This window comes from Mustela nigripes, chromosome 1 (genome assembly GCF_022355385.1).
Source record: "Mustela nigripes isolate SB6536 chromosome 1, MUSNIG.SB6536, whole genome shotgun sequence".
Lineage (NCBI taxonomy): Eukaryota > Metazoa > Chordata > Mammalia > Carnivora > Mustelidae > Mustela > Mustela nigripes.
Window position 1 is genome coordinate 60,661,934 of NC_081557.1, and position 24,078 is coordinate 60,686,011.

The 24,078-nt window shown below is 40.1% G+C and overlaps 1 protein-coding gene across 11 annotated transcripts in view; it reads right to left on the reverse strand.

Annotated features, from left to right (window-relative positions):
* SYTL2 (synaptotagmin like 2) overlaps positions 1-24,078 on the reverse strand; it is a 120,121-nt gene that overhangs the window by 15,001 nt on the left and 81,042 nt on the right. Inside the window, exons 6-12 of one of the 11 annotated variants that reach the window (XM_059412192.1) lie at positions 23,284-23,398; positions 20,885-21,688; positions 15,979-16,047; positions 9,157-9,258; positions 7,057-7,110; positions 5,748-5,795; positions 2,716-2,810 (exon numbers count right to left, since the gene is read on the reverse strand). In XM_059412192.1, coding sequence (XP_059268175.1) covers positions 2,716-2,810; positions 5,748-5,795; positions 7,057-7,110; positions 9,157-9,258; positions 15,979-16,047; positions 20,885-21,688; positions 23,284-23,398 — 1,287 coding nt within the window. The other 10 variants (XM_059412184.1, XM_059412196.1, XM_059412168.1 and 7 more) reach the window with 10 other exon arrangements.

Here is a 24,078-nt window from a genome sequence, read left to right on the forward strand (position 1 = left end):
TTTTAATGCTATAAGGAAGTATATACTAAATTATATTTATTCAAGTATATTCAATTCTACCCACAGTAGATTTTAATACATTTTTTGAAAAAAACAAAAAAAACCCCAAAAAAACCCAAAGATACTTATTTTAAATATGTCCCAGGAAATATTTTCCTAGTTCAAAAAAAAAAGGGGGGATGGGGCGCCTGGGTGGCTCAGTGGGTTAAAGCCTCTGCCTTTGGCTCAGGTCATGATCTCAGGGTCCTGGGATCAAGCCCCGAATAGGCCTCTCTGCTCAGCAGGGAGCCTGCTTCCTCCTCTCTCTCTGCCTGCCTCTCTGCCTACTTGTGATCTCTCTCTGTCAAATAAATAAATAAAATCTTTAAAAAAGGGGGGGGCAATAATACATTTAATTATCTTTAGAGCTAAAGTTTACTAGATGGTAGCTTTAAAAATCTATGATTCAGAATGAGCTCCTTTGGGGGTTAGAGGGTTTTTGGAGCAGTTCAGTGGAGTTAGGGAAATACCTTTATGGAGGAGTTAGTACATGCCAACGTCTCCCAGGGCCATGCAATTATGTATCATAAAACAGATGCCAATTCTAATGCAGATTAAGGAAGGAGTTAAAGAAAAATAAAATTTATCACTTATATGGATAAGAAACCCTCCCTCAAGGATTAAAAAAACCCCACACCACCATGTGTCCATTATGACCTTCTCTCCCCACATGCTGGCAGCATGTACTGTTTCCCTCTATTTCAGCATGTACTATGCTCTATCTAGTGTATCAGGACACGAGTAAATTGCTGAGGGATGGGATCCTGTCTTGTTGAACTGGAACGCCGATATCCACGTAGCAGGAATTCAAGGAACGTGACTGATGCTAAGCCTCGAAGAAAGAGTGGACGGAGGAGCAAGGCCTGGCTTCATGACCATTTCCTTTAACATTCAGTCTGACCCACGTGCTTTGAAAGGTAAAATTCTACAGCTTCATTTGGCATCTTTGATACACAAACTCAATTTGGACTCTCTATTGTGTAGAGTGATGAGGTGGCACATTAAAACTGAAAGAGGAGAAAAATGGAAGACCAGGAACTGGGGTCGCTTGCCTTTTAAGTAATTACACACCTCATTCATATGGCCAACCAAGACCAAAGCCTATTTACAAAGGTGTGAAAGCAGGAACTCATTGAGGCTGCCTACTGTTGGCTTCCAACTAAGGATTTAGTTTCAAAGAATGAGGGATTCCTTTCAAAGGAACTGTAACCTGGGCTGGTAAGCATATGGAAGGCTATGCATTTGCAGATATAGCTCCTCTAAGGCCCAAGAATAGACAGAGGGTTGCCCGGGAGGTCAGGGAGGTGGTACCTAATTTGTGTGTTGTCTAGAACTTTCTTCACCTTTCATCTACTAAGAGAATGTTTGAGGATAATGCTTTTTACTTCACCCTCAAAAATCAGACCCAAACTGCAAAGAGTAACAGCTAGGATTTACTGGTATTCACCCTGTGTCAGGCACTCTGCTGTATGTTTCCCCCACATTATCTTGCTGACTCCTCATAGCCTAATGAGACAGGACTAGGAAACCAGACTCAGGGACATTAAGGAACTCGCCTGGAGTCACACACACCAAATTAGTAGCACAGCCAGTGCTAGGAATGTCTGACTCCAAGATCCTAACTACTCTGGCTAGAACATGGAATTTAAAAAAAAATTTTTTTTTTTTTTTTGCTTTTTAAGTTTTTATTTAATTCTGATTAGTTAACATCCAGTGCTATATTAGTTTCGGGTGTTCAATATAGTGATTCAACAATTCCATACATCACCCGGGACTCATTACAAGTGCACTCCTTCCCCATCCCTCCACCCATAACACGGAATCTTAATTAAGTCAAAGGACCTGAGTTGAAGTCCTAGATCTACTTCTTAGCAGCTGTTGGATTTGGGAGAAAGTGGGGGAAAGCTCTCGCAAGCACTTCCCACTTATAAAAAATGGAGAAAATTGTACCAACCACGTTTAGTTGGTGAGAGTTAGAAGTCAGAAGGAATATTAAGTGTCTGGTGTTTACAAAGTACTGAGTGAATAGCAAGATAATAGTCCTGCTCCAGCCTGAGACAGCAGGTATAATGGCTAACCACGGCAATCAGATGCAGACTCCATCGTGGTTCAACCCCTTTCTAGCCGAGTAAGTTTACTCACCTCTCGCAGTACCTCCTTATCTGTAATACCTGGTAACAATGATGGGGCCTACCTTCCAGGCATGGTGGATGATGAAATGAGATAATGTACGTCAACGACCTACACCCAACAGATATCCTTAAAGTCTGTTATGTCCTTGTCACTTTACCAGTTTAACAAATGCTTCCAAGCTATTCATGCTACCTAGATGAAGCTCTCACAGATCAGCTCTACTGGAAACTACAGAGTGGTTAGCTCACGCCAACATATTTCTGCCTGGATTTCTTATTTTGTACCCACTTTGAAACAAAAGTCACATTCCAAAAATCAATGCAATTTGACTTCACCACCAAAATGACTTACTGTTTGAGTCAAATGAGACATGCCTTGCCTGTTCCAGGATCAACAACACTGCCTCTATTGATAGGAAAGGCAGGGGTCAGTCCTGCTGACCTCTTTGGTCTCTGCCACCGCTGAATACAAACACACCAACCTTGGCATAGCAAATGCACCTATTTGGTTCTATTTTTCTGAAATTACAGAAGACAGACTTGCCTCATCTTGGAGAAATGCTGGAACGGACTTGCTCATCCTTTTGAGTTTGTCAGGGTGGGAAAATGGATTATCAGGTGGTGAAGGCACTGTGGAAACTAAACAGCAGCATTTCCATTCAAAATTATCCTCACATTATCAAACAAACATAAAGCATAAGTTGAAAACACTTTTGTTTCTTCTATGAACGAGATATTTTTGCAAAAAGATTAAAGGTACAATAGTTTACATGCACAGGATAAGATAAGCAACATGCAGTTTTCATAAATTATACAGAGAACTGGCAAGGAGTTGAACCAATGGAAAGTAACAATCAAGACTGTTAGTTTCATTAATCCAGAGCTGGATTTGAATTATATTAAAACATACTGCCATTGTGAATGGGCACTCACTTATTTCCCACACCAGAGATTGGAACCACAAGATGTGTGATTTATTGGTTCATCTCCTTGGGATGTATTTTTAAAACATGCCACAGGCTGGAAAACTATTTCATTGGACAGCAAGGATCTCTGGACACAACTCAATCATAACAGTGTCCTGGCTATTGAGTATGGAAGGGAAGGCTTGTTTGTTCTGTGATTGTGGGGATTACTTCTCTGATAATGTTTCTCACTCAGAATTATGAAAGACTATGAGCTCAAACTATTTATCTTTTGAAAACAGATTATTTAGATACTTTAGTGATAGAAAGGTATCAGACACCTTATTTAGGTACCTTTTGATACAGTAAGGATATGTGTGGAAGTCACAATGAGATGATGAATTCTATTCCTCATTTGCATAACTCTAGTTAGAAACCTATCTCCTTTATCTAAAAATTGGTGTCTAAGCTTTTCTTATGGTGAATCAGAGCTTGCATACTGAATGAGTTAGTATGTTTCAAGGCCCTAAGAACAGTGCCCAGCACAGAGCATGCTCTATATAATTATGTGCTAAAAATTAATATTATCTGATAATGTTTAAGTTACCTTTTCGATGTGATACAAATATACTGTCTTGGTTTTTACCAGTGAAACAGATACCAGAAAAATAAATAAAAATAAAATTATATTTCTATATATAACTCAAGAGGCTCAAATTAAGCCCTAAGCATTAGCTAAATTCATCTTCAGTTAAAAGAAAATTAATGAAGAAAAACTGAAAATTGAACTATACATAATAAATATTTGTTTATTCACATAGTAGTTCGCCTCTAGCCTTTGGCTCTCAAATGTATCAAAATCCATTTACAGTGACTCACAAGATGATACCTACTTTAATCACAACCCATTAAACAGTAATGTGTATGTGGGTATATTTGGGTGACTTGCACTGCAGTAGTATAAGGTTAGGTCCCATGAGGACACAGTAGAGCCCAATAAGAATGCAAAAACTTTTTATCATAGTACTGCTGCCTATTATTTTCAAAATGTATATCTGCTACTCAAATGTAGCCAGTTTTACAAATATTAGGCTCTAGTAATTTATGTCTTGATCATGTATTTCAATTTTGTTTTATGGTAAAAATACACTCTTCAGTAGAGGAAAGAAAAAATCTCAGCCCATACATTAAGAGTCATCTTGGAAAATACCATAAAAAAAAGAGAGAGAAATTAATCCACCCAGAATTCACTACATGATAGCCTTTGTGGCCTGACCTAACTAAGCTTGGTCATGAGCAAAGACACAGATACATTGGCATATATGTCCATGCCCATGCATTGTTTTCACTCCTCGGGCTAAATGTTGAACAAAACCTAACAAGATAAAAACAAGATGATCGAACTTGAGTATCTGCCAGTTCAAAAGCAACTGGAGAAACCTCTGTACCCAACAGCCCCGAGGGACACAAGTCTTGGCTCCTCTGCAGCAGCTGGGCAGAGAACATGCAACAGGGGCCGAAACCTGGATTGTCTTTTTGCCTATGTACTTCTTCAGAACTGCTCAGGTCATGGGCCAAAGCTCAGCACCTTCACCTCTGGCAGGCAGACCTCTTGAGCAAAGTTTCAGATTTCAGGCTGGATGTCATGGCCTTCTAGCAAAAGCACCTTGTTTCTCTATCAAATGGCTCCCTCATTTAGCTGCTCTTCTCATTAAGATGTATTAGCACATCCGGACTACTGGGCAACTATTAATATAAATCTCGTGATCTCCTAAGGGCAGACATGTGTATCATTATCTTCATACCTCCAGCGCCCAGCATTATGCAACTGGGCTGAAACTTGGAAGCTAAGAAGACACATACGCATATCTGCATGCTTTGCTGGGCCCCACAGATACATTCTTAATGTGCTATTTGTCCCAGAGACAGAAGTCAGTGTTAAGTACAGCAATCTTAAGATTGAACAGAAAAGAGTAAACAATCATTATCTTTGGCTGGTCGTGAATATAAATTAGTGGACGGACATTAGCCACCACAAGTATATACTTATTTCTTAAGATTCAGATGTTCACTTGCTTTATAGATTGAATATAGACTGAATCCTGCTTTGAACCTCAGAGCTTAAACCCTGGACATGATACAATTTGCTTCCATAGGTAGGGAAAGAGGCATATACAACCATAATGCTCACTAACTGTAAAAGCACAATTCTTTCTTAGGTCCAAATACATTATAAATTGTTTTATGTCTACAGTCTTATGTAAAGGCCACAAGAAATCGAGTACTTGAGACCAGACTGCAACATAAAGCCAAGTGATAACAGAAGGTGCCAACTTCATTTTAAGAAAAGACTCAAAGGGCAGAGAGCCTTACAGAAGTATAATACTATCCAGCAATTACACATTTATATAGTACATATATATGTCTGCAAAAAAAATGTTAAAATATGTAACTCCCCCATAGCGAAACCACAGATTAATCTTTCAACACTGGTGGCAGGAAAATGTTTTTTCATAAAACCCCTGTCAGAATGAAATAGTTTTGTAAGCTGCAAGAGTTTTAGTACCAATAACAAATACTGCATGATTAATAGTGTTAGTTATTTCAGTATATTTAACACCATGTAAAGTGGCAACATTTAGTCATTTGTGAGAAAGATCCTGCTACTCACTTCCTGGTATGCACTCATTTGTGTCTGGTTCCTGATCTGTTTTTTGATCTACTCAGAAAAGCAACATTGAGAATAAATACCATTTTACAAGAAGGATTAAAGAGACATGAAAGTAAGGCTCACATGTCAGTTTCACAACAGAGTCTGCAGAATACATCTGACAGGTTTTCAGCGTGCTTTTATCTATTCCCCAGAGTGACTCTTCATTACCTCCTTTAGGGGTCTTCTATTCAACTAAAAATCCAACATCCAGTATAGGAGATGTCTGGCATCTTTCTACTAAGTCACTGAGCCCACATAGCTTGGGGGATGGAAGGAGCACTGCATTAGGAGTAACAAACCTGCACTTCTAGTTGCTACCACCCCCTCAACCCCCCTGCCCCCACTGACCTACTGGCTATAGGATCTTGGACAAGTCACCTCATTTCTCTGAGCTTTTCTTATCTGCAAATGAAAATCCCTGCCCCACCCACTTCCACGAAGTTGTTGCAAGCATAAAATGAGAAAGACAAAACTATCACACAAAAGTAAGCAATGACCTTTGAGGAGTGCTAATGCCACATTTTATGGGGGAAGCTTAGTTCATAGACATTTTTTATTATTATAGTAAAGGGAATTTAGAAAACACAATTCCGGTGTACAAATATAAATTACACATTTGCATAAATGCTCAACTATAAAAATCAGACTCATTTCCATCCCTTCCCCCACTATACCACTATTACCCTGTATATTTTGTAAGTGAACCACATAATACTCAATCCACTGACAAACTTCAAGATCTTCTGGGCTCCTTAATATTCTGAACCAGTTAATTTTACCTCAGTCTATATTTAGCTATTTAAATGAGCCAAGGCAGGATCCTGACTCTGGTTCTGGGACTCTTCCCTTTGAAGTTAAAGCTTTATCAGCTATGCCCAGATAGCTCCAAATGCTGAGACATGAGAAAAATATAGGAATAACTTAACCCAGAACCCACCCGATGCTTCCTGCCCTCACAAGGAGTTCTGCAAGTCAGAGCAAAAATCAGCTCATACCTATAGAAATACAATTTCCTATTTATAGAAACCCTCGCTTTCCAAAGGTCTCTGATGCGATCCTTACAACAGTATCACCAGCAGAAGACTTGAGAATATAAACAGTATTAAATGCATTGAGTCAGAACCATTTTATAATAACTTAGGCACCATTCATCACATAGTGGCAAATGACGTTCTTCTATTTATCCAACAGCTGCGTCCCAGTGACTGCCCAAACCGCCCCAGAACCTAATACACAGACAGACATGCAAATACATAAAGATATTTACCATCTTCAGCACTACGTACTAATTCTTCTGGCAGATTATCTACTTTTGCTTGATCTGTTCAGGAGAAATTAACAAATGGTTAACACGGCTGACCCTTGGCGAGAGAGAACAATGAGACTGTCCCTGGAAGCCCACGGAGTTGGAAGCAATTAGTCAAGATGCAGTGAGGGGTGCAACCAAGATGTCTTCCCCAAAATACTTTCTCTTTAGATTAGCTACTTGAACCAGTGCCATAGCGGGAGCTCCCATTTCAGCCCCGATGCAGCTTACATCAGCACACTGCTGCACACGGACTCCCCAGGGTTAGAGGGTTAGCTAAGAGCAAGCAATCGGCCAGCAGCAGGAGAAAACACAGGGCGGCAACAACAGCCTCTCTATTCTTCTGGAAAGGGTAAGATGCTAGCCATGACTAACACCTTCTCAAACCCATGGTCATTAGCAAATATTTCTGTGCATGCATCATCGTTTGTGTATGCCTCTGGGAGCCTTGCTTGGGAAGTCAACTGAAGAGATGTAACTGGGGACCAGCTGCTAAGTGGAATCTTGGCAGGCTAGTGTGAGAGTGGGTATCGGTATTTGGAAAGGAGCGTGCAGGAATACTCGTCAGCTGATGGTGTTTTTTTTTTTTTTTTTTTTTTTTTTAACTCTGCACATTCCTGAGTATTTTAAAGCTGCACCATGGAAATAGCCCCATGCCTCACAGGCAAGAGGTTTGCCAAACTGGACAGTTTTTGCTGAGTTTTTTGTTTTTTGGGTATCCCCCCCCCCCCCCCCCGGGGGACCCATCACCAACATCAGGAAGAACAATTAGGGCGGTCCAACAAAGGGCAGGATTCGCTTTCTGTGGGAGCATTCAGGCGGATGTGGGGAGGTTCGCCACCTGTTGAGGAGGCTTTATAGGGAATTCCTGCATTGGGGGATGTTTAAAATGGATGATCTTCAAGGTCACTTCCAACCCTGAGATTCCAAGATCTCTGGTAGGGATAGAACTGCATTCCAAAATGGGAATACTGTCCTCAGAGCCCTGAAAATCTCTGATTTTTAGGAATTATTTAATAGAGTGGCTTTCCCCCCTTTCTTTTAAAATTCTGACTTTTTAGTTTCAAATGCAGATAGCCGAAGCATATACTAAACATGACAATGTTCAACTTTCCAGCATATGAGTGTGGCAATGACTAACTTTCATTCAGTAACTTTTCTCATGACCCTCTGCACTCCCAGGGGTGCCTCTTAGCTTAAAAATGATTAAGAGCAAACCCTCTAAAAGTCAGGATTTCTAAGTCAACTTGCAAGTCGTGTGTGTGTGTGTGTGTGTGTGTGTGTGTGTGTGTGTGTATAATGCTTTATGTTAGTACTCAAGAAGTCCTTCACCAATTACAGCAACAGCTGGGGCATACAGTGTGCCTAATGTGTTGCAGGCCAGGTAGTCTTTGGGCTTCTAGTTCCAGTATCCAAAAGAAATGTGTGAAGAGAAGGGATAAAAGAGAAAGGACAGTCCTTGAAGCTAGGGACCAACTCATCTCCATATCATGCAAAACTCGTCAGACATCCAACACTGTCATATATAAGACGATCACCTCATAAATGTTCTTGATAGCAGACTATTGATTCGGATTCACAGCTCTGCTGCGTGACACTAAACAAGGTACTTTACCTCTCTGAGCTTCATTTGCCTCATCTGTAAAATGGGAATAACCATCATCTCTCACAGGGTTCTGTATGCCAGTTACATGAAATAATGCATGTGAAATACTTAGCCACGTCTTGGCACACAGTGCTCAATAAAGGTTAGCTATTCTTACTAGAACCACCAGCTACCCCAGTCATTTAAAACTCACTGGACTTGAAACGCTTGAGCTGGGATTCTTCAATCCAAGGAAACCTAGTGCTCTAGTAACCAAACCTCAGGCACTATGTTGAAGGTTCCAGTCACTGTAGGATGAGCTTCTTCTGCTCACTCTGGAAAGGTTACAGTCATCTGTTAACCCCCGCCTCAGGGGCTTCAGTGCACGAAAGCATGCAGTGAGGCCACAGAAAAGCACATGAGCATTTTAAAGCTTAGACGGGGGGCGTGAACAATGGGGCAACCTTTATTCTCACTTGGTGAATCTGACGAAATGTCTTCTAGACTTTTGGAAGGCATTTTCCTAGCAGCACTCCTTTCCAAAGTTTTCAAGACAGGACTGGGTTCTTCTTCTGAACCTGTTACGAGACAAAATTGTTGAACACTGCGCAATACAAAAAAGATCCCCCAAATCCTAACTCTTAAGAACCAATGGACGTTGGTGTTGTAGGTGGAGAGTCAGAAGCCTCTGTACTATGAAACACTTCTCAGAAAAAAAAGCAAAATTTCTCCACTCTTTGCAGATCCTTTAAAAACCATTTTCCTAGTCAAGAAGTATTTGCAAGCATAAATCATAAAGGAACAAGATAACCACATGAATAGAAAAGTGATCTCTGAGCCATCCACACCTCTATTTTAGGCCCATGATTTGTTCTATGCCAGACTTTGAATCTTTCCACTTCACTTCTAGCTTTTGAAGACAACCACAAAGTGGTTTTAGGAGCATTAAAACAATTAGCTGAAAACCATAGAAGGCAGGATTCAGATGTTTAACATCTGTGTATAATCAGGTACACAGATGGGCGAATTCTCCAAATCAACGATTGCAGGCCCTTGGGGATTCATGAGCTAGTAAAATTTCCAACAAAATGTTGGGAAATGACATGAGGTAGTCAACTTTTTATTTTATTATGTCATTTTAAAGTGTGTAGGGGGTTATATCATGTACTAATAACTACATATTTTTTTAAAGGCATGTTAGGGGGGAAAAAAAGGCATGTTAGGACCAAAGGAAAAAAGAAGGGGGGGCATATCCTCAAAATAAGAACAGTTTTTTAAATTAAATATATCTAATGTTACAAAAAAAAAATCTCTAGATATCTTAACTTTTTCATTTTGACAGTTAAAACTCCATCATGGATTAGCTCTGGTCTGAATATGATCATTCATCACTGTTACATTATTAGTGCCTAGAACAGTGGCTGGCAATAGGCACTTCAAAAACGTTTGCTAGGGGTGCCTGGCTGGCTCAGCTGATACAGCATGTGACTCTTGATCTCAGGGTCATGAGTTCAAGCCCCATGTTGGGCATGGAGCCTACTTAAAAAAAAAAAAAAAAAAAAAAGAAGTTGCTAAATCAATGAATGATTCCATTAATGAGTCAATGAATTTGGGAACCACTTCTATACACAATACTTTCCTGAAATGCATCCCAGTTCTCCCCAATGTTAATAGGCATTCTAGAGCAAATGGATTCTAAGATGAATTGGATTTGGAATGCTCTGTGTTTCAATTTAAAGGTTTCTTACTATAGATCTTCTTGGAGACATTAATATGCTAATAATGTGCATAATTTCCCAGCACATTAAGTACTTGACAATGGAGCATTTTTTTTTTTTAATTTTTAAGGAACATATTGAGGTATTGGTTGAATAAGAGCTCAGCCCAAGTGAAATATGTTAGGTTGCTCACCAAAATTGTGGTACATTGTAAGCAAATTCCTCCCTCCTCCAGTCCACCACCAGCCAATTGTTTAAAAATAAAAATTTAGGTCAGAGTATATAAAACTACAGTTGTACCATTTTGTACCTCTTATTGGCTTGTAACTTTTAAATATCTTCTCTGAGCTCTGACTGGGTGGTTATTTAATACTGACGATTTCATTTTTAGACAGGCTTTTTACTATTCAATCAGTTATGCTGATACCCTATAAACAAAGCTATATACATCAGGGGTAAGTCTCCAGAGTAAGGACAAATGTACAAGCTCTCCTATGGGTCAGTCTACCCTCCTCACTCACAGGCTGGTTTAGTGAAAGTCTACTTCAGGAAGTTGAACATGGTGATGTATACTCCTGTTTCAGAGACTGATACTCCACTTTTCCTCCTCTAACCAGCAACCTTTGTAACAGGGGCTTCAATTCGATTAACCAGGATTAAAGTTGGATCCTTCGGTTCATTTTCAAGAAGACACCCTATAGTTACTTGCAAAGGAAACCAAACCTCCCGAGTCATCCACTCAGGAAAGCTTATTAATTCTCCTCAATGCTGAGGGGTGCTAGAAAATGACAAATTTTCTAAACTGCTAGGAGAATGACCGACACCAGCTGTTTTGCAACTGTGGTTAAAGTGTCCCAGCCAGAAGGCATCTATTATCATTCATCCCTATAATCGGGGAGTTGTGCATTCCTATTTGCTTCTGGGTTTCTCTGCTAAAATGCCCATGTTGATTACCATAGCAAACTGAGACAAGGTCTGTAGCTCCCAGCCTGGCTGAAACCAACAACGCGAAGCCCACTTAGATGAATGTGGTAATCGAGTAAGTTCTTCATTCACCTAGCCAAGGCTGGAGCCAAAGAAATGTAGCCAGCCAGGCGATGCCCTCAGGTGGTGTCAGATGAAATCATCTGACCAAAGTCATACTCTAGAGAAGATTCTGCAGATTTCTGCAGATAATTGAAAACAAGAGGAAAAGGATGGCAACAAAACACCACAGCACAAGTTTTCTGAGGAAAGACGGTTCCAGTCTTGCCCTCTGTTTCTGGAATTTAGCCACTACTGTGGTAAAATATTCATCCTAAAAGGGAAATTTGTGCCCATTTGTGTGTGGCACTTTCTTGCCACAAATCTTACTAGAGACTTCTGTGTGCATTGTCAATTAAGAAAAAAAAATTATTTCCAGGATAAATTATTTCTAGGAGGAAAACTGGCTTGAATGTTTCAGAAGTGCTTTCTAAACCCCAAATTAAAAAAAAAAAAAAAACACAACTCTTAAAACCTAACAATTCTGTTACTGAGAATAAAGTCAGATTCTGAAACATTCCCTCATGGGTAAAACTTCTCTATGTAATGCATTGACTAAAGAACATAAAAGGAAATGTAGCTTTTTATTAAGAAAGGCTAGGAAGACCTAAAATGATAAGAATTTACCACTATTTCCGTGTGTCAAATTATTCCCAGTTTTAAAAACCATATCATCTTTTACATCAGCATTCCCTAAATCATTTCATTAAACCAATGAGTTAAAAAATTCAGAATGCTCCCTGGAGGTTTTTCTCCAGCTGTCTGCATTGGAACTCAAGTCTCTACCTGAAAAATCAGAGTCAGAGAAACCTCCTTTTTCTTCTTCTTTCTCTATTCTCTTACATGGCGATGCCAGAATCAATTCAACAATACTTGTTTCTGGAGGGTTTTCTCTGTTTGTCAGGAGAGGAATGGGTTGCCTACATCTGGATACACTAATTGCTTTAGGAGCCTCTTCCAAGCCAGGCTCCCCAGAAAACTTTTCTTGAACCTCTGCAACCTCCCTGTCCTCTATGGGGTTTATAGTTTTAGTGATCCCTATTTTACATTCCACACAGAACTGCGGGGTTCCAGGGATCTCAACCCAACTTTCAGAACCACAAAGATCTACTGATAAATCAGTTACACCTTTGTTACCTCCCAGCACTTCATCACACTGGTTGACTTGTGATTGGAAAACATTACTCTTAAACTTCATTTCAGAGGCTTCTGAGGCTGTCCAGTCAAGACGGGTTACTGTCCTCAAGAAACTGGCCTGCTCTGACTGGGAAGCCTCCTTCTCAGGAGTTTCTTCCTTCACTGACACCTGGAGCTGGTAAGGAGGAGCTTCAGTTGTTTCTCTAAAAAGTTTCTCAAAACCAATTTCAAAAGCACTCTCCGTTCTTGATGGAGCCTCAGACTTTTTTACTGTTTCTCTGATTTCCTCAGGATGGAATTCGGAAGCAGCTTGCCTAGACACCTCGGTCCTACCTGTTACATTTGATGGAGAAAGAGTTCCTGGGTCACTTTCGTATTTTGAGGAGGGGGGTTCAGTTGCTTCCTTCAATAGTTTTTCTAAGCCAGCACTGAATTCTAGGAACTCTGATTTAGGTTGAATAACTGTTTCCCTCACAATTTCTGCCACTTCCTGAGGTAACTCTTTGCCACACTGAGTAACAGGGGAATCACATAAGTGACGGGTTTGCTCTGATGGAGGCACTCGAGCAGCTAAATAAGATCCAGCGTTGTGAGTTTTATCAGGGACGACATTGAAGGAACAAAAATCATCTTTGTCTGGAACTGTAACATCCATTGTAGCCCCTGGTGTAGAATTTGGTGGGCTACCTGCTGCCTGGACTCCTTTAGGAAATTCTGCTTTTACTTCCCCAGGCACTACTTCCCTCCCCACTGGATAGCAAGCTTCTCTCAGTAGCTTTTGTAATACAACATTTATATCATTCAAGGCAGGTTTAGGTGAAAGAATGACTTTTTCTACAGTCTCTGAAATTTCCCTTTGTGAAGGTAATGCCTCATCCTGGGGAGCAAGATGAGCATCTCTGGAAGAAGGCCTCTCTTGGGGAGAGTTGGCCACATTCCCAAAAGAATCTTTTCTGTAAAGATGGGAAGGTGGACCCGATGGGTGAGAACTTTCCGCAGCTACCTGACACCCATCCTCCGTGCTTGGCTGGCATTCGCCACTTCCAGATTTCTGGGAAAGAGCTGTATTTACCAAAGTTTCGCTTCCCTTTGGAAAAGGAGCTATTAGCTCTTTCTGATAGGCTGATGTGCTGTGACTCCATTCTGTCCCTTCTATCCCTTTTTCATAAACTCTACCCTCTTCAGGTTCAGAGCTGATCCTAGTGGTAACAGGTTCCAACACACTTGGCAAGGCACAGGGTGAAGTTCCAGTAGCTTCCTTTAGGAGTTTGTCTAGACTAGCAGTCAAAGTGTTCGGCTTAACCTTTGGAGGAGCTACTGTTTTGTCTACATGCTCATAAATGCTCTCCTTATGTCCTTTGTCTTCTCCCTCAGTCTCAGCAAAACCTGTATCTTGAGGCCATGTTTTATTTCCAGAAATATCTGGTTCAGACTTTTGTTTTCCATGAACTTTTCCACCCAAAGGATGCATGGCTAGTGATGAAGCTTCTGAAAGTAGCTTCTGTAAGCTGTCATTAAAAGTGTCTTTGTAGTCTTTAGACAAAGCACTTGTTTTAACTATGGATTCTTGAACCTCTTGGTCGGAGTAATCCTTTTCCTCCTTGAACACTGGTGTAACAAACAATTTCATATTCTTTCCCACATTTTCCTTTGATGACTCGTTTCCTGGCAAATGATGAGTAGACTTTCTGGATGGTCCCAATGGAAATGTGGTTTCATCTGGTAACACCTGGAGTGTATGCTTTGAATTTAATTTCTCTATTTCCTCTCTTGCCAGAATTTTTTTTTTACCTGGAAGCATCCCTATTTCGTGGATATGCTTTCCTGATGATTTAATGTCACTGAATTGTTTGTGTTTCTGGCTATAAAAAGGCTCCACATATTTTTGGCTTACTGTGTTAGTATTCTTCCCAACATTTTCTTGACTGTTTGGATTGGCTCCTAAGTCCCAAAACTTTCTTAAATTCTCAAATTGAGAGTGATTATAGACCTGTTCTGTATTGGGTTCATCCATTCTCTGTTTTAGGGACATAACTTTAAAGTTGGGATTTGATTCACTGATTAGAGGTTTGTCTTTCTCCAAAGGCAAATGTACTGCACTCCCAGTATTCAAAGAATGTTGCCAAGCCGGTAAAGTACTGTCCCTTTCATAATGGCAACTCTCTGCCACTGGCGATCTTTTTATATGTTCATTTATCTTATTCTGAAATGGAGACACTTCACCTGATTGGTCAACAGAAGGATAGTTTTTGGATGGACCTGATATCTGGGGTCTGGTCTCTTCAGGCTTATTTGAGGAATAAAAACTGGAGAGATGGGCTGTGTGGCCATTCTCATCTAGGACCACTTGTCTGCTAGTGGCTTGATTACGTTCACTCTGGCCTGTAGATAAACTGTCCACGGACTTCACAGGCTGATATTCTTTAGCAGGAGGTTTCCTTTCACAGCATGACGATGTGGGTTCTTTATGAGTTAACTTAGCAGCAGTTTTCTCGCCTTCCCAAAAAGATATTCTTTCACTTACTCTTTTGTATTTTTCTCTTAGCACTTGGTTCTTGGGAACCTCAGTAGTTTCTTGTAACTGGACCTCAGGCTTCTTCGAATACTTGTTTTTGGTAGCCCCATGTAGTGACTCAATATTCTCTGTCTCTAAAGGAGTTTTCAGGATGCATGGATCTCCTTCTTTGCTCTCTCGCTCTGCCTTCATGTTCTCTTTCAAACTTGGTTCTTTGACAAGTGTTGAAGAGTCAAAATTTACTTCTGAGTTTCTTCTATTTTTTTCATAAACACGAAGCTTAGGCTCTTCTTCACTTAAGCTGCCAACATTCTTAATGTTGCATGGAACCTGGTCTTCTCTCTCAGGTCCTTTGAGAGCACTGTAGGGATAGTTACTGATTGGGGAAAGTGCCCAGTTTCCTTCTCCTCTGTTTTTTGAACCATGGCTAGAATACATAGTTTTATTCCCTTGATGTGGGCCATAGATTTCACATGGTTTCAATATGCCTGGATCTTCCTTGCCTTGTTGGGATAAAGTAATGGATTTGGGATTGATATTCACATTATTATTTTGGCAAGTTCTTGAAGGCAATGTATTTCCCTTTCCCTGGAATGGTGAATCAGATTCCATAGACCTCAGTTTAACTTTGGTGTGTAATAGAGGCTTCGAGCCATTTTCTTTTAGAATGGTGTCATCTCTCATCAAGGCAGTAGCAATCGGTGATTCTGAGTCTGTCTCTTCCTTCAGCTCTATTCTCTGGGGATGTTGGAGAGGTGACTTAATGTCTTCTGAATGAGAACTTCGATTAAACCAGTCTAAAACTTTAGATATGGAATCGTCAGTTGTCTTCCTTATCTCAGTGGCAAATGGACCAGAGTGGGAGGACGTCCTAGTTTGTAGGGCCTTGAGAAGAGGGGGCTTACCTTGCTGACGGTCTCTAGAACTGTGATCTGGCACCTGAAATGGCTCAGGCTCAACACAAGACAGTCCGTCTGCAACACAGAAATGCTTTTCTAAATAAGGAAAGAGAATGCTCAAGGAATTATTATTCACGGGCATCTGAGTGGCTCAGCCATTAAGCCTCTGCCTTGGGCTCCGGTCATAGGATAGAGCCCCCGCTGAGCAGGAAGCCTACTTCTCCCTCTCCCACTCCCCTTGCTTGTGTTCCCTCTCTTGCTGTTTGTCAAATAAATAAATAAATAAATAATTTTAAGAAAAATTATTATAATCACTCACATTATCTTTTAAATAGGCACTTTGTATTTATACCTTCCATACCATTAACTGTTTCTATCAGCATTTTTCAGAGGCTATAACATAAACCATCCTAATTAAGATATTCTACTAGAATTGCTCTGACAGTAAAGGAAGGTAAGTATAGACTTCTGAGGTATGGGGTATGGACCTAATTGAGAAATTTTTCTGAAGTCTCTGATTTATCCTGAAAATTCATATGGGGGCACCTAGCTGGCTTGGTCAGTAGAGCATGCAACATTTGATCTCAGGGTCAAGAGTTCAAGCCCCACATGGGGTGTAGAGCTTACTTAAAAAAAACTCATGTGGATTTTGTATTCTGATCCATGTTGCATTTTTTAAAAAGATTTTATTTATTTGAGAGAGAGAGTACACACAGGTGCGCAATAATGGGAGGAGGAGCAGAGGGAAAGAGAGAGACTCTCTGCTGAGCATGGAGCCCAACGTGGGACTGGATCTTATGATCCTGAGATCACGACCTCAGCAGAAACCAAGAGTTGGACCCTTAACCAACTGAGCCACCCAGGCACCTGTGATCCATATTACATTTTAAGTATTACTTCCCTTCTACTCTCAAATCTATGCATAGAACTTTACACTGTAGGAAGATACACCATGTTGATTTTATGACTCCACCTACCCACTGGCATACTAATAAACACTAGACGGGCTTATACCAAGTTTGAGGAACACAGACCAAGGAGAATTTCAGGAGTAGGGAAAACAACCTTCTGGAGTTCCTTCCGGAACATTAGAATGGTACAATGATGGTATGTGTATTTCTGGGCCTTCCTCTTAACAGATTAAACCAGAATCTCTGAAGAGGGGCCCAGGAATCTTTACTAACAACTATCAGTGATTGATCTGCATACTGCAGTTTGAGGACCATGATCTCAAGGGGCTCCTCTGTTATTCCCCACTTCCCCTCTACAGTCTGTGAGTTTCGAAGTAGTTTCTGTGAGTCAAATAAACTAAACAAACTGATGCATTATGTGATCTCCACCCATTCCCTGATGTTGGCTGACCAATGGCTAAGAACCTAAACAAGATTATTTAAGCTGTAAACTATCAAGAAAGCAGAGAATCTGGGGCGCCTGGGTGGCTCAGTGGGTTAAGCCTCTGCCTTCGGCTCAGGTCATGATCTCGGGGTCCTGGGATCCAGCCCCACATCGGGCTCTCTGCTCAACAGGGAGCCTGCTTTTCTCGCCCCTCTCTCTGCCTGCCTCTCTGTCTACTTGTGATCTGTCAAATAAATAAATAAAATATTTTAAAGAAATTATTTAAAAAAATAAAAAAGAAAGCAAAGAATCCTTTCTGAGCCTTAATCAAAGGGCACATGGGAGACTTAGATAAGGGAGCTCAGGCACCTGCCCCTTAAGTTAACACCAGGTGTTTCTGCATTCCTCCTTCCTTACAGATGCTAAGCTGTACAATGCATGTTGCTGAAAATTATGTCAGCTGAATTTTTAGGAAGTCAGCTACATTTCAATGCACTAGAGGACAATTCAGTTAATAAAATTCTATGGTCTTTAATTTTAAACATCAACTCTGGCTAAGTGTGAAAAAAACAAAGGGTTATACAGTAATGGGCATGTGATAGATCTTGATTCACTTAACTACACATTTTACTACTGAATAGATGTCAATAACTGCAAAGTTCTTTTGAGAAATCTTGAAGAAGTCTGTGTTCATTTGTTTAACAGAAGACAATGATGAAAAAATGATTATAATATACTACTAGTAAAAAAACTTCTGGCAGTATAAACATAATTTAAGATTATATTGAAAATTATTGAAAAGCTCTACAATTAAATGTTATCAATACTGTAATTAGTGCTGCATGATGACAACACAGACGGTATTTGTTTCATTCCATATCCATTTCTTCTTTTATAATGTTTTACAACAAAAGCGTATTTCTTTTAAAATAAGAAGAGTTATTTTAAAGATTTGATGCAAGGTAGTGTTCCATTTTCTCTGAGGAATTCTTCTGTATTCTGCGGTGCAGTAATGAATGTGATATTGACTGTCCTGGAGATCAGAGCTAACGTCAAACCCTTATAATTCACATACTTTGCATTTACCACTTTTGGGGCCTGATTTTCTTTTTATGCTTCATTATTTACTTGTATATATTTTTGTGGTAAGCAGGGCATTAATAAGTAAGCAGAACTTTGTGCATAAGCTCTAAGGCCAGGAGTCCTGTCAATCAAAACAGGTGTAGCTGGGGATGCCTGTGTGGCTCAGTCAGTTGAGCCTCAACCTTGGGATCTGGTTGTGATCCTGGGGTCCTGGGATCAATCCCCATGTTCGGGTGGGGGGGTCTCCCAGCTCAGCAGGTGTCTGCTTTTCCCTCTGCCCCTGCTCTTTCTCTCCCGCAAAGAAGGAAAAAAAATACGTGTAGCTGATGATGCCTTCCTCCCAAATTTCATGGTCAACTGGGACTTAAAAATCAGAAAGCACAGGGATGCCTGGATGGCTCAGGTGGTTAAATTCCCACTCTTGATTTCCACGCCGGTCATGATCTCAGGGTCACGGAATCTGAACCCCATTTTGGGTTCAGCACTCAGTGAGGAGTTTGCCTGAGATTCTCTCCCTCTCTCTCTGCCCCTCCCCCACTCATGTGCTCACTCTCCCTCTCTAAAATAGATAAATCTTTTTTTTTAAAGATTTTATATATTTATTTGACAGACAGAGATCACAAGTAGGCAGAGAGGCAGGCAGATAAAGAGAGAGGAGGAAGCAGGCTCCTCACTGAGCAGAGAGCCCGATGCAGGGCTCGATCCAAGGACCTTGAGATCATGACCTGAGCCAAAGGCAGAGGCTTTAACCCACTGAGCCACCCAGGTACCCCTAAAATAAATAAATCTTTGAAAATAAAAATCAGAAAGCATAAATAAGTAGTTAATATAAAAGTATAAAGATAGTCTGTAGTCCATGGGAAAGCAGGTGCAGTTCAAAAAACAGGAAAGGTTTACCAAATTTTTTCTGTGGATGATAGTAAAGGAAAACATTAAAGAATTTTTTTCATCTTTTGAATAAGCACTTAAGTGAGCACCATCCAGTTATTTGTCCATGTTCGTCAAACTTCAGTAAGTTCCTTTAATATGAAGGGTTTTTTTTCATTGAACAAGCACCTACTCATTTTTAATTAAAAAAAAATTCCTTTGTGTTCAAATGATTAAAATGTCTGGAGTGCAGGGATGGGTAATTGAAAGTGCTTTGCTCTTGAAGAAGAGGATTGATCTGAACAAGTATAGAACTGTCGGGCCAAGCAAAGTGACGCAGGGTTCACTTCCTGCTGACTAGTAAGGAAGGGGGAGAACAAGTACATCGGACATGGGACTGCGGCCACTGTAAATTCTCCTGACTATAAAGAAATTATCACAGGGCCGGAGGAACACTTATTGAAGATGGGAGAGAAAACACAGCATGATTTCTTTCATTGTTTGTTTTTTAAAACATATGAATTATTGTATGGGAAAACAGTGTCTCATCCCTTGAGAGGTGTAAGATCTTCAAGACCTAGTGAGCTAGGCAGCAGGGAAAAGCAGTATTCTCTTTGCCTCTCAGTTCACAGCAGCTGAAGGAGAAAGTTCCTTCAGCACTTTTAACATCTAAGAATAAATGGCTAAGAAAATGAAGGTTTGGGGCACCGGCATGGCTCAGTTGGTTAAGCATCTGATTCTGGCTCAGGTCATGATCTCAGGGTCCTTGGATTGAGCCCAGCACTGGGCTCTGTGCTCATCAAGGAGGCTACTTGTCCCTTTCCCTCTGCTCCTCCCCCTACTCACGCTCTGTCTCTCTCTCAAATTTTAAAAAAAAAAGAAGGTTTTTCTGAGACTAAAAAAACTGGGGAGCCCAGTTGGCCTACCAGTGGGGTGTGCAACTCTGGATCTTGGGGTTGTGAATCCCAGCCTCACATTGGATGTAGCGATTACTTAACATCTTTCAAAAAGCCCAAAGTTTAATTGAATGGTAATTAATAAATATGCATTAGGTGGATAATATATTTTGTACAAAGGTATTAGTATATATTTAATTCTTACTCTATATACATACCTTGATTTAATTCAAAACACTGTAATTTGGTTAAATAATTTATAGTTACATTTTTTAGGGAAAAGTATAATAGGCAGAAACTATGCTATCCTGGTTTTTGTTTTAGTTAGCCCTTTAGCTATTGATGATTGAGGAAAACTTCCAAACCCATTAATAGATAGTATAATCAGGATGCGTGGGAGGCTCAGTCAGTTAAGCCTCTGCCTTCAGCTCAGGTCATGATCCCCAGGGTCATAGGACTGAGTCCCACATTAGGCTTCTTGCTCACCAGGAAGCTTGCTTCTCCCTCTGCCTGCCACTCCCCCTGCTTGGGCACATGCTTTCTCTCTCACACAAATAAATAAAATCTTAAAAAAAAAAAAAAAAAAGAGGTACTATAATCATTCCCCAGTGGCACCTGTCTGAACTGTAGCTGGAATGTCTAGGAGGTCAAACAGGGCTTCTACAGGCCTGGCCTGGCCATTCTAAGCCCATGGGTTGGTTTTTATAGTCTAGTAATAACAAGTTTCTTACCAGCAGGGCTTTTGGACAATTCTGATTCAAGTTGTGATAATTCTGATGGTTTAGCTTTGTGTTCATTGATGGTGGATGAATTTTCAATGGACTCTGGTCTTGCAGCTAAAACTTCTGAGGGAGAATGATGTCCATTAACTGGAAAAGAACCAGAAGCCATTGGCTGATGTTTTTCATTTTTGGATGCTGTCAGGTTTGAGGCTGACTGATGTAAAGGCAAAGGCTTCCTGTATTGAGAAGGCTGAGGGTCATTGCAAAACTCATCGACATCCACATCATCTTCTGTTCCATTCTTTAACCTGTCAGATTCTAAAACACTGAATTCTCCTACTTCCCGGCCACGGCTTAGCCCTGGTCTCTGGGGGAGTTCATCCTTCACTGCAGAGAATCTCACATGCTTTAATGGCTCCAGGGAGTTTGAGGAGGAGTCACCTTCTAAAGAATGCTCCTTCTCAGAAATTCTCTCATGGATGGTGAGGCCAGGGGCCACCATTTTGGTTTTGGGTTCCAAGTTCTGATGAAAACGCACTGTTTCTGAGTCTGTGCTGCTGGAACTGGAGTTGCGTTTCAGGATCCCTCTGGGAGGCGCCCTTGTGCTCAGGGAGTCTGTCCTTTGTCGGGGAAAAGACTGGTTATCATTGAGCTTTAACTCATGTGATTTGGGGAGCATTTTCCTGGCTTTGGGGATTGGAGCTTTGACCTGAGATCTGTTCTCGGGGCCTGGAAATGTCTGTTTTGTTTTCTCTGAATTTTGGCTTGAAGTTTCTGGGATAGATGAGTCTTCTTTGGACTCTGACAATTCACCTGTAAATTAAAACACATTAGTTGACATGTCAAATGGAGAATAGCTATATAATTTAAAACACCTAACATAAACTTAGTCTACATATAGCAAAAGTAGTAAAATATTAAAGACAATAAAGTATTATCATAAGTGCAGACCTAATTAAAAAACATTTAAAAATTCAGGCACAAACTTCATTGAACCATACATTTAAGATTACTGTGCTTTACATACATACTTTGTGGTATTTTTATATTCAATAAAATAATTTTAGAAAAGATTTTTAAAACTCCTTAAGGAGGCTAAGGAAAAACATAGAAGGCACTTTAAAAAATTTATATATGGAAACCAGAAAAAGGAACTTAATTTTCTTTTTTTTTTTTTAAGATTTTATTTATTTTTTTGAGAGAAAGAGAGATAGAGGGCATAGGGATGCCAAGAGGGGGAAGGAGAAGCAGGTTCCCTGCTGATCAGGGAGCCAATGCGGGGCTCAATCCCAGGACCCCCGGATCATGACCTGAGCTAAAGGCAGATGCTTAACTGACTGAGCCACCCGGGCACCCTAAGGAACTTAATTTTCTAAAAAAAAAAAAAAAAAAAAATTAATATTTTTAAAAAGAAAATCTCTAAAACAAAAAATTAATTTTTCAGGGACTCTGGGTGGTGCAGTTGGTTAGAAGTGTCTGACTCTTGGTTTCAGCTCTGGTCATGATCTCTGGGTGGTGAGATCAAGCCCCAAGTCAGGCTCTGTGCTCTGCATGGAGTCTGCTTGAGACTCTCTCTCCTTTCCCTCCACCCCCACCTTCCTGCTTTCTTTCTCTCTCTCTCTCTCAAAATAAGTAAATATTTAAAATAAAAACAAAAATTAATTTTTTCAGAAAGTTAAAAAAAATAGGTAGCATGTTCCAGTGCCCTTTTTTTCTGTAAAATATTCTATATAACATAATATGTATCCAATAGAGAAGGAAAAATGCTAATATTAAAACAGGATAACTCCAACTCCAACTCCACTACTCAATGTTAATTTTCTACCCCTTGTCCAATATTTAATGCCTGTGGAATCTTTTTACAGTTGCTTTGGAAGAGACTGAATTTTCTAGTATTTCTTCATAATGGCATAGGATAATGGTAAAATTCCATAAGACACAGACTTAAATCAATTAAGCCACAAACCTGACCAAATGCCTCCTCAGAGACCAGGCTGATAATTACAGATCAGAGAATCACAACGTTATCAAGTGGCTTTTTTTTTCTTGAGGCAAAGTCTTAATTTCACACGAAGTGTGTCTGCATGTGGGAGATATCCAATATGTGCCATGAAATGAATGACTGAATGCCTCTGGTCAAAAATTGCCTTGTTTACTGAGGGGGAACCCAAGGCCCAGAGGTCAAACAACAAGTGTCAGTTCTAAGACTGGAATGCATGAACTTCCAGTTTCTAAAATTTCTGCTTCCTTCCCTCAGGCAGGGAACCAATGGGCATAGTAAAATAAGAAAACCATCAGGACTTTTCACTTTCCCTCGGAAGTTATTTTAGTTAAAGGAACTCTAAGAATTTCCCTTAGTCCACAGATAACAAAGATAAAAATATCTAGTCCATAAAAATAATATTTACCTTCTTTTGGAGTCTGAAAGAAATCAGCCTTTCCATCTGTTGACGGCTCACTTTTGGTTTGTTGAGATAACTGATCTTCTGGCAACTTGGAGCTATTAAATGGATTCTTCCTTTGCTGGGGAAAAAGATTGCTTATTAAACTCATTTTAAATGTCATAGCAGCAACTCAGTGTTAGCAAATGCTTATTATCACCAGTATTGATAGTTTTATCCAGTAAACTCTACCTGGCCTGTTTGAAAAATTACTGTCCTGGTTAATGTGGCTAGCTAAGAGTTACCATAGATGCCAGAGAAAAATTAAACTATATAAAATATACTCATAATCCAGAGTCTTATAAAGTTAGACAAAATATAGAATCATCAAGGTTAGGGTAAATCTGAGACTAATCAGGGCAGAATCCCCATACCCCACCCCCGCCCTGCCTCATGTATGCTCTTTTTACCACATGAGACTCTTGCTGTGCTAGACTGAAGCTGAACTAAATATAATTGTAAATGACCTTTCCTATAAAGAATTAAAAGACACTTATCAAAGTATTTGAAGTGTTTCATTATCACTATTATGATCATCAATTCCAATGACAGAAAGGGGATCAGTAAATAGAATTTTTTATTAATATAAAACTGAGTATCAATGTTTGCTGTCCAGAGTTTCATAAATTGGCAATCCACTTCCACAAGCAGACCTCTAACAGAGATTCAGGAAGTCAAGAGGAAGAATTTGGATTGATATGGGACTAACAAGTCACGGAATGCTTAAAAAGAAACACCCCCCAGTAGCTTGAGACTTTTTAT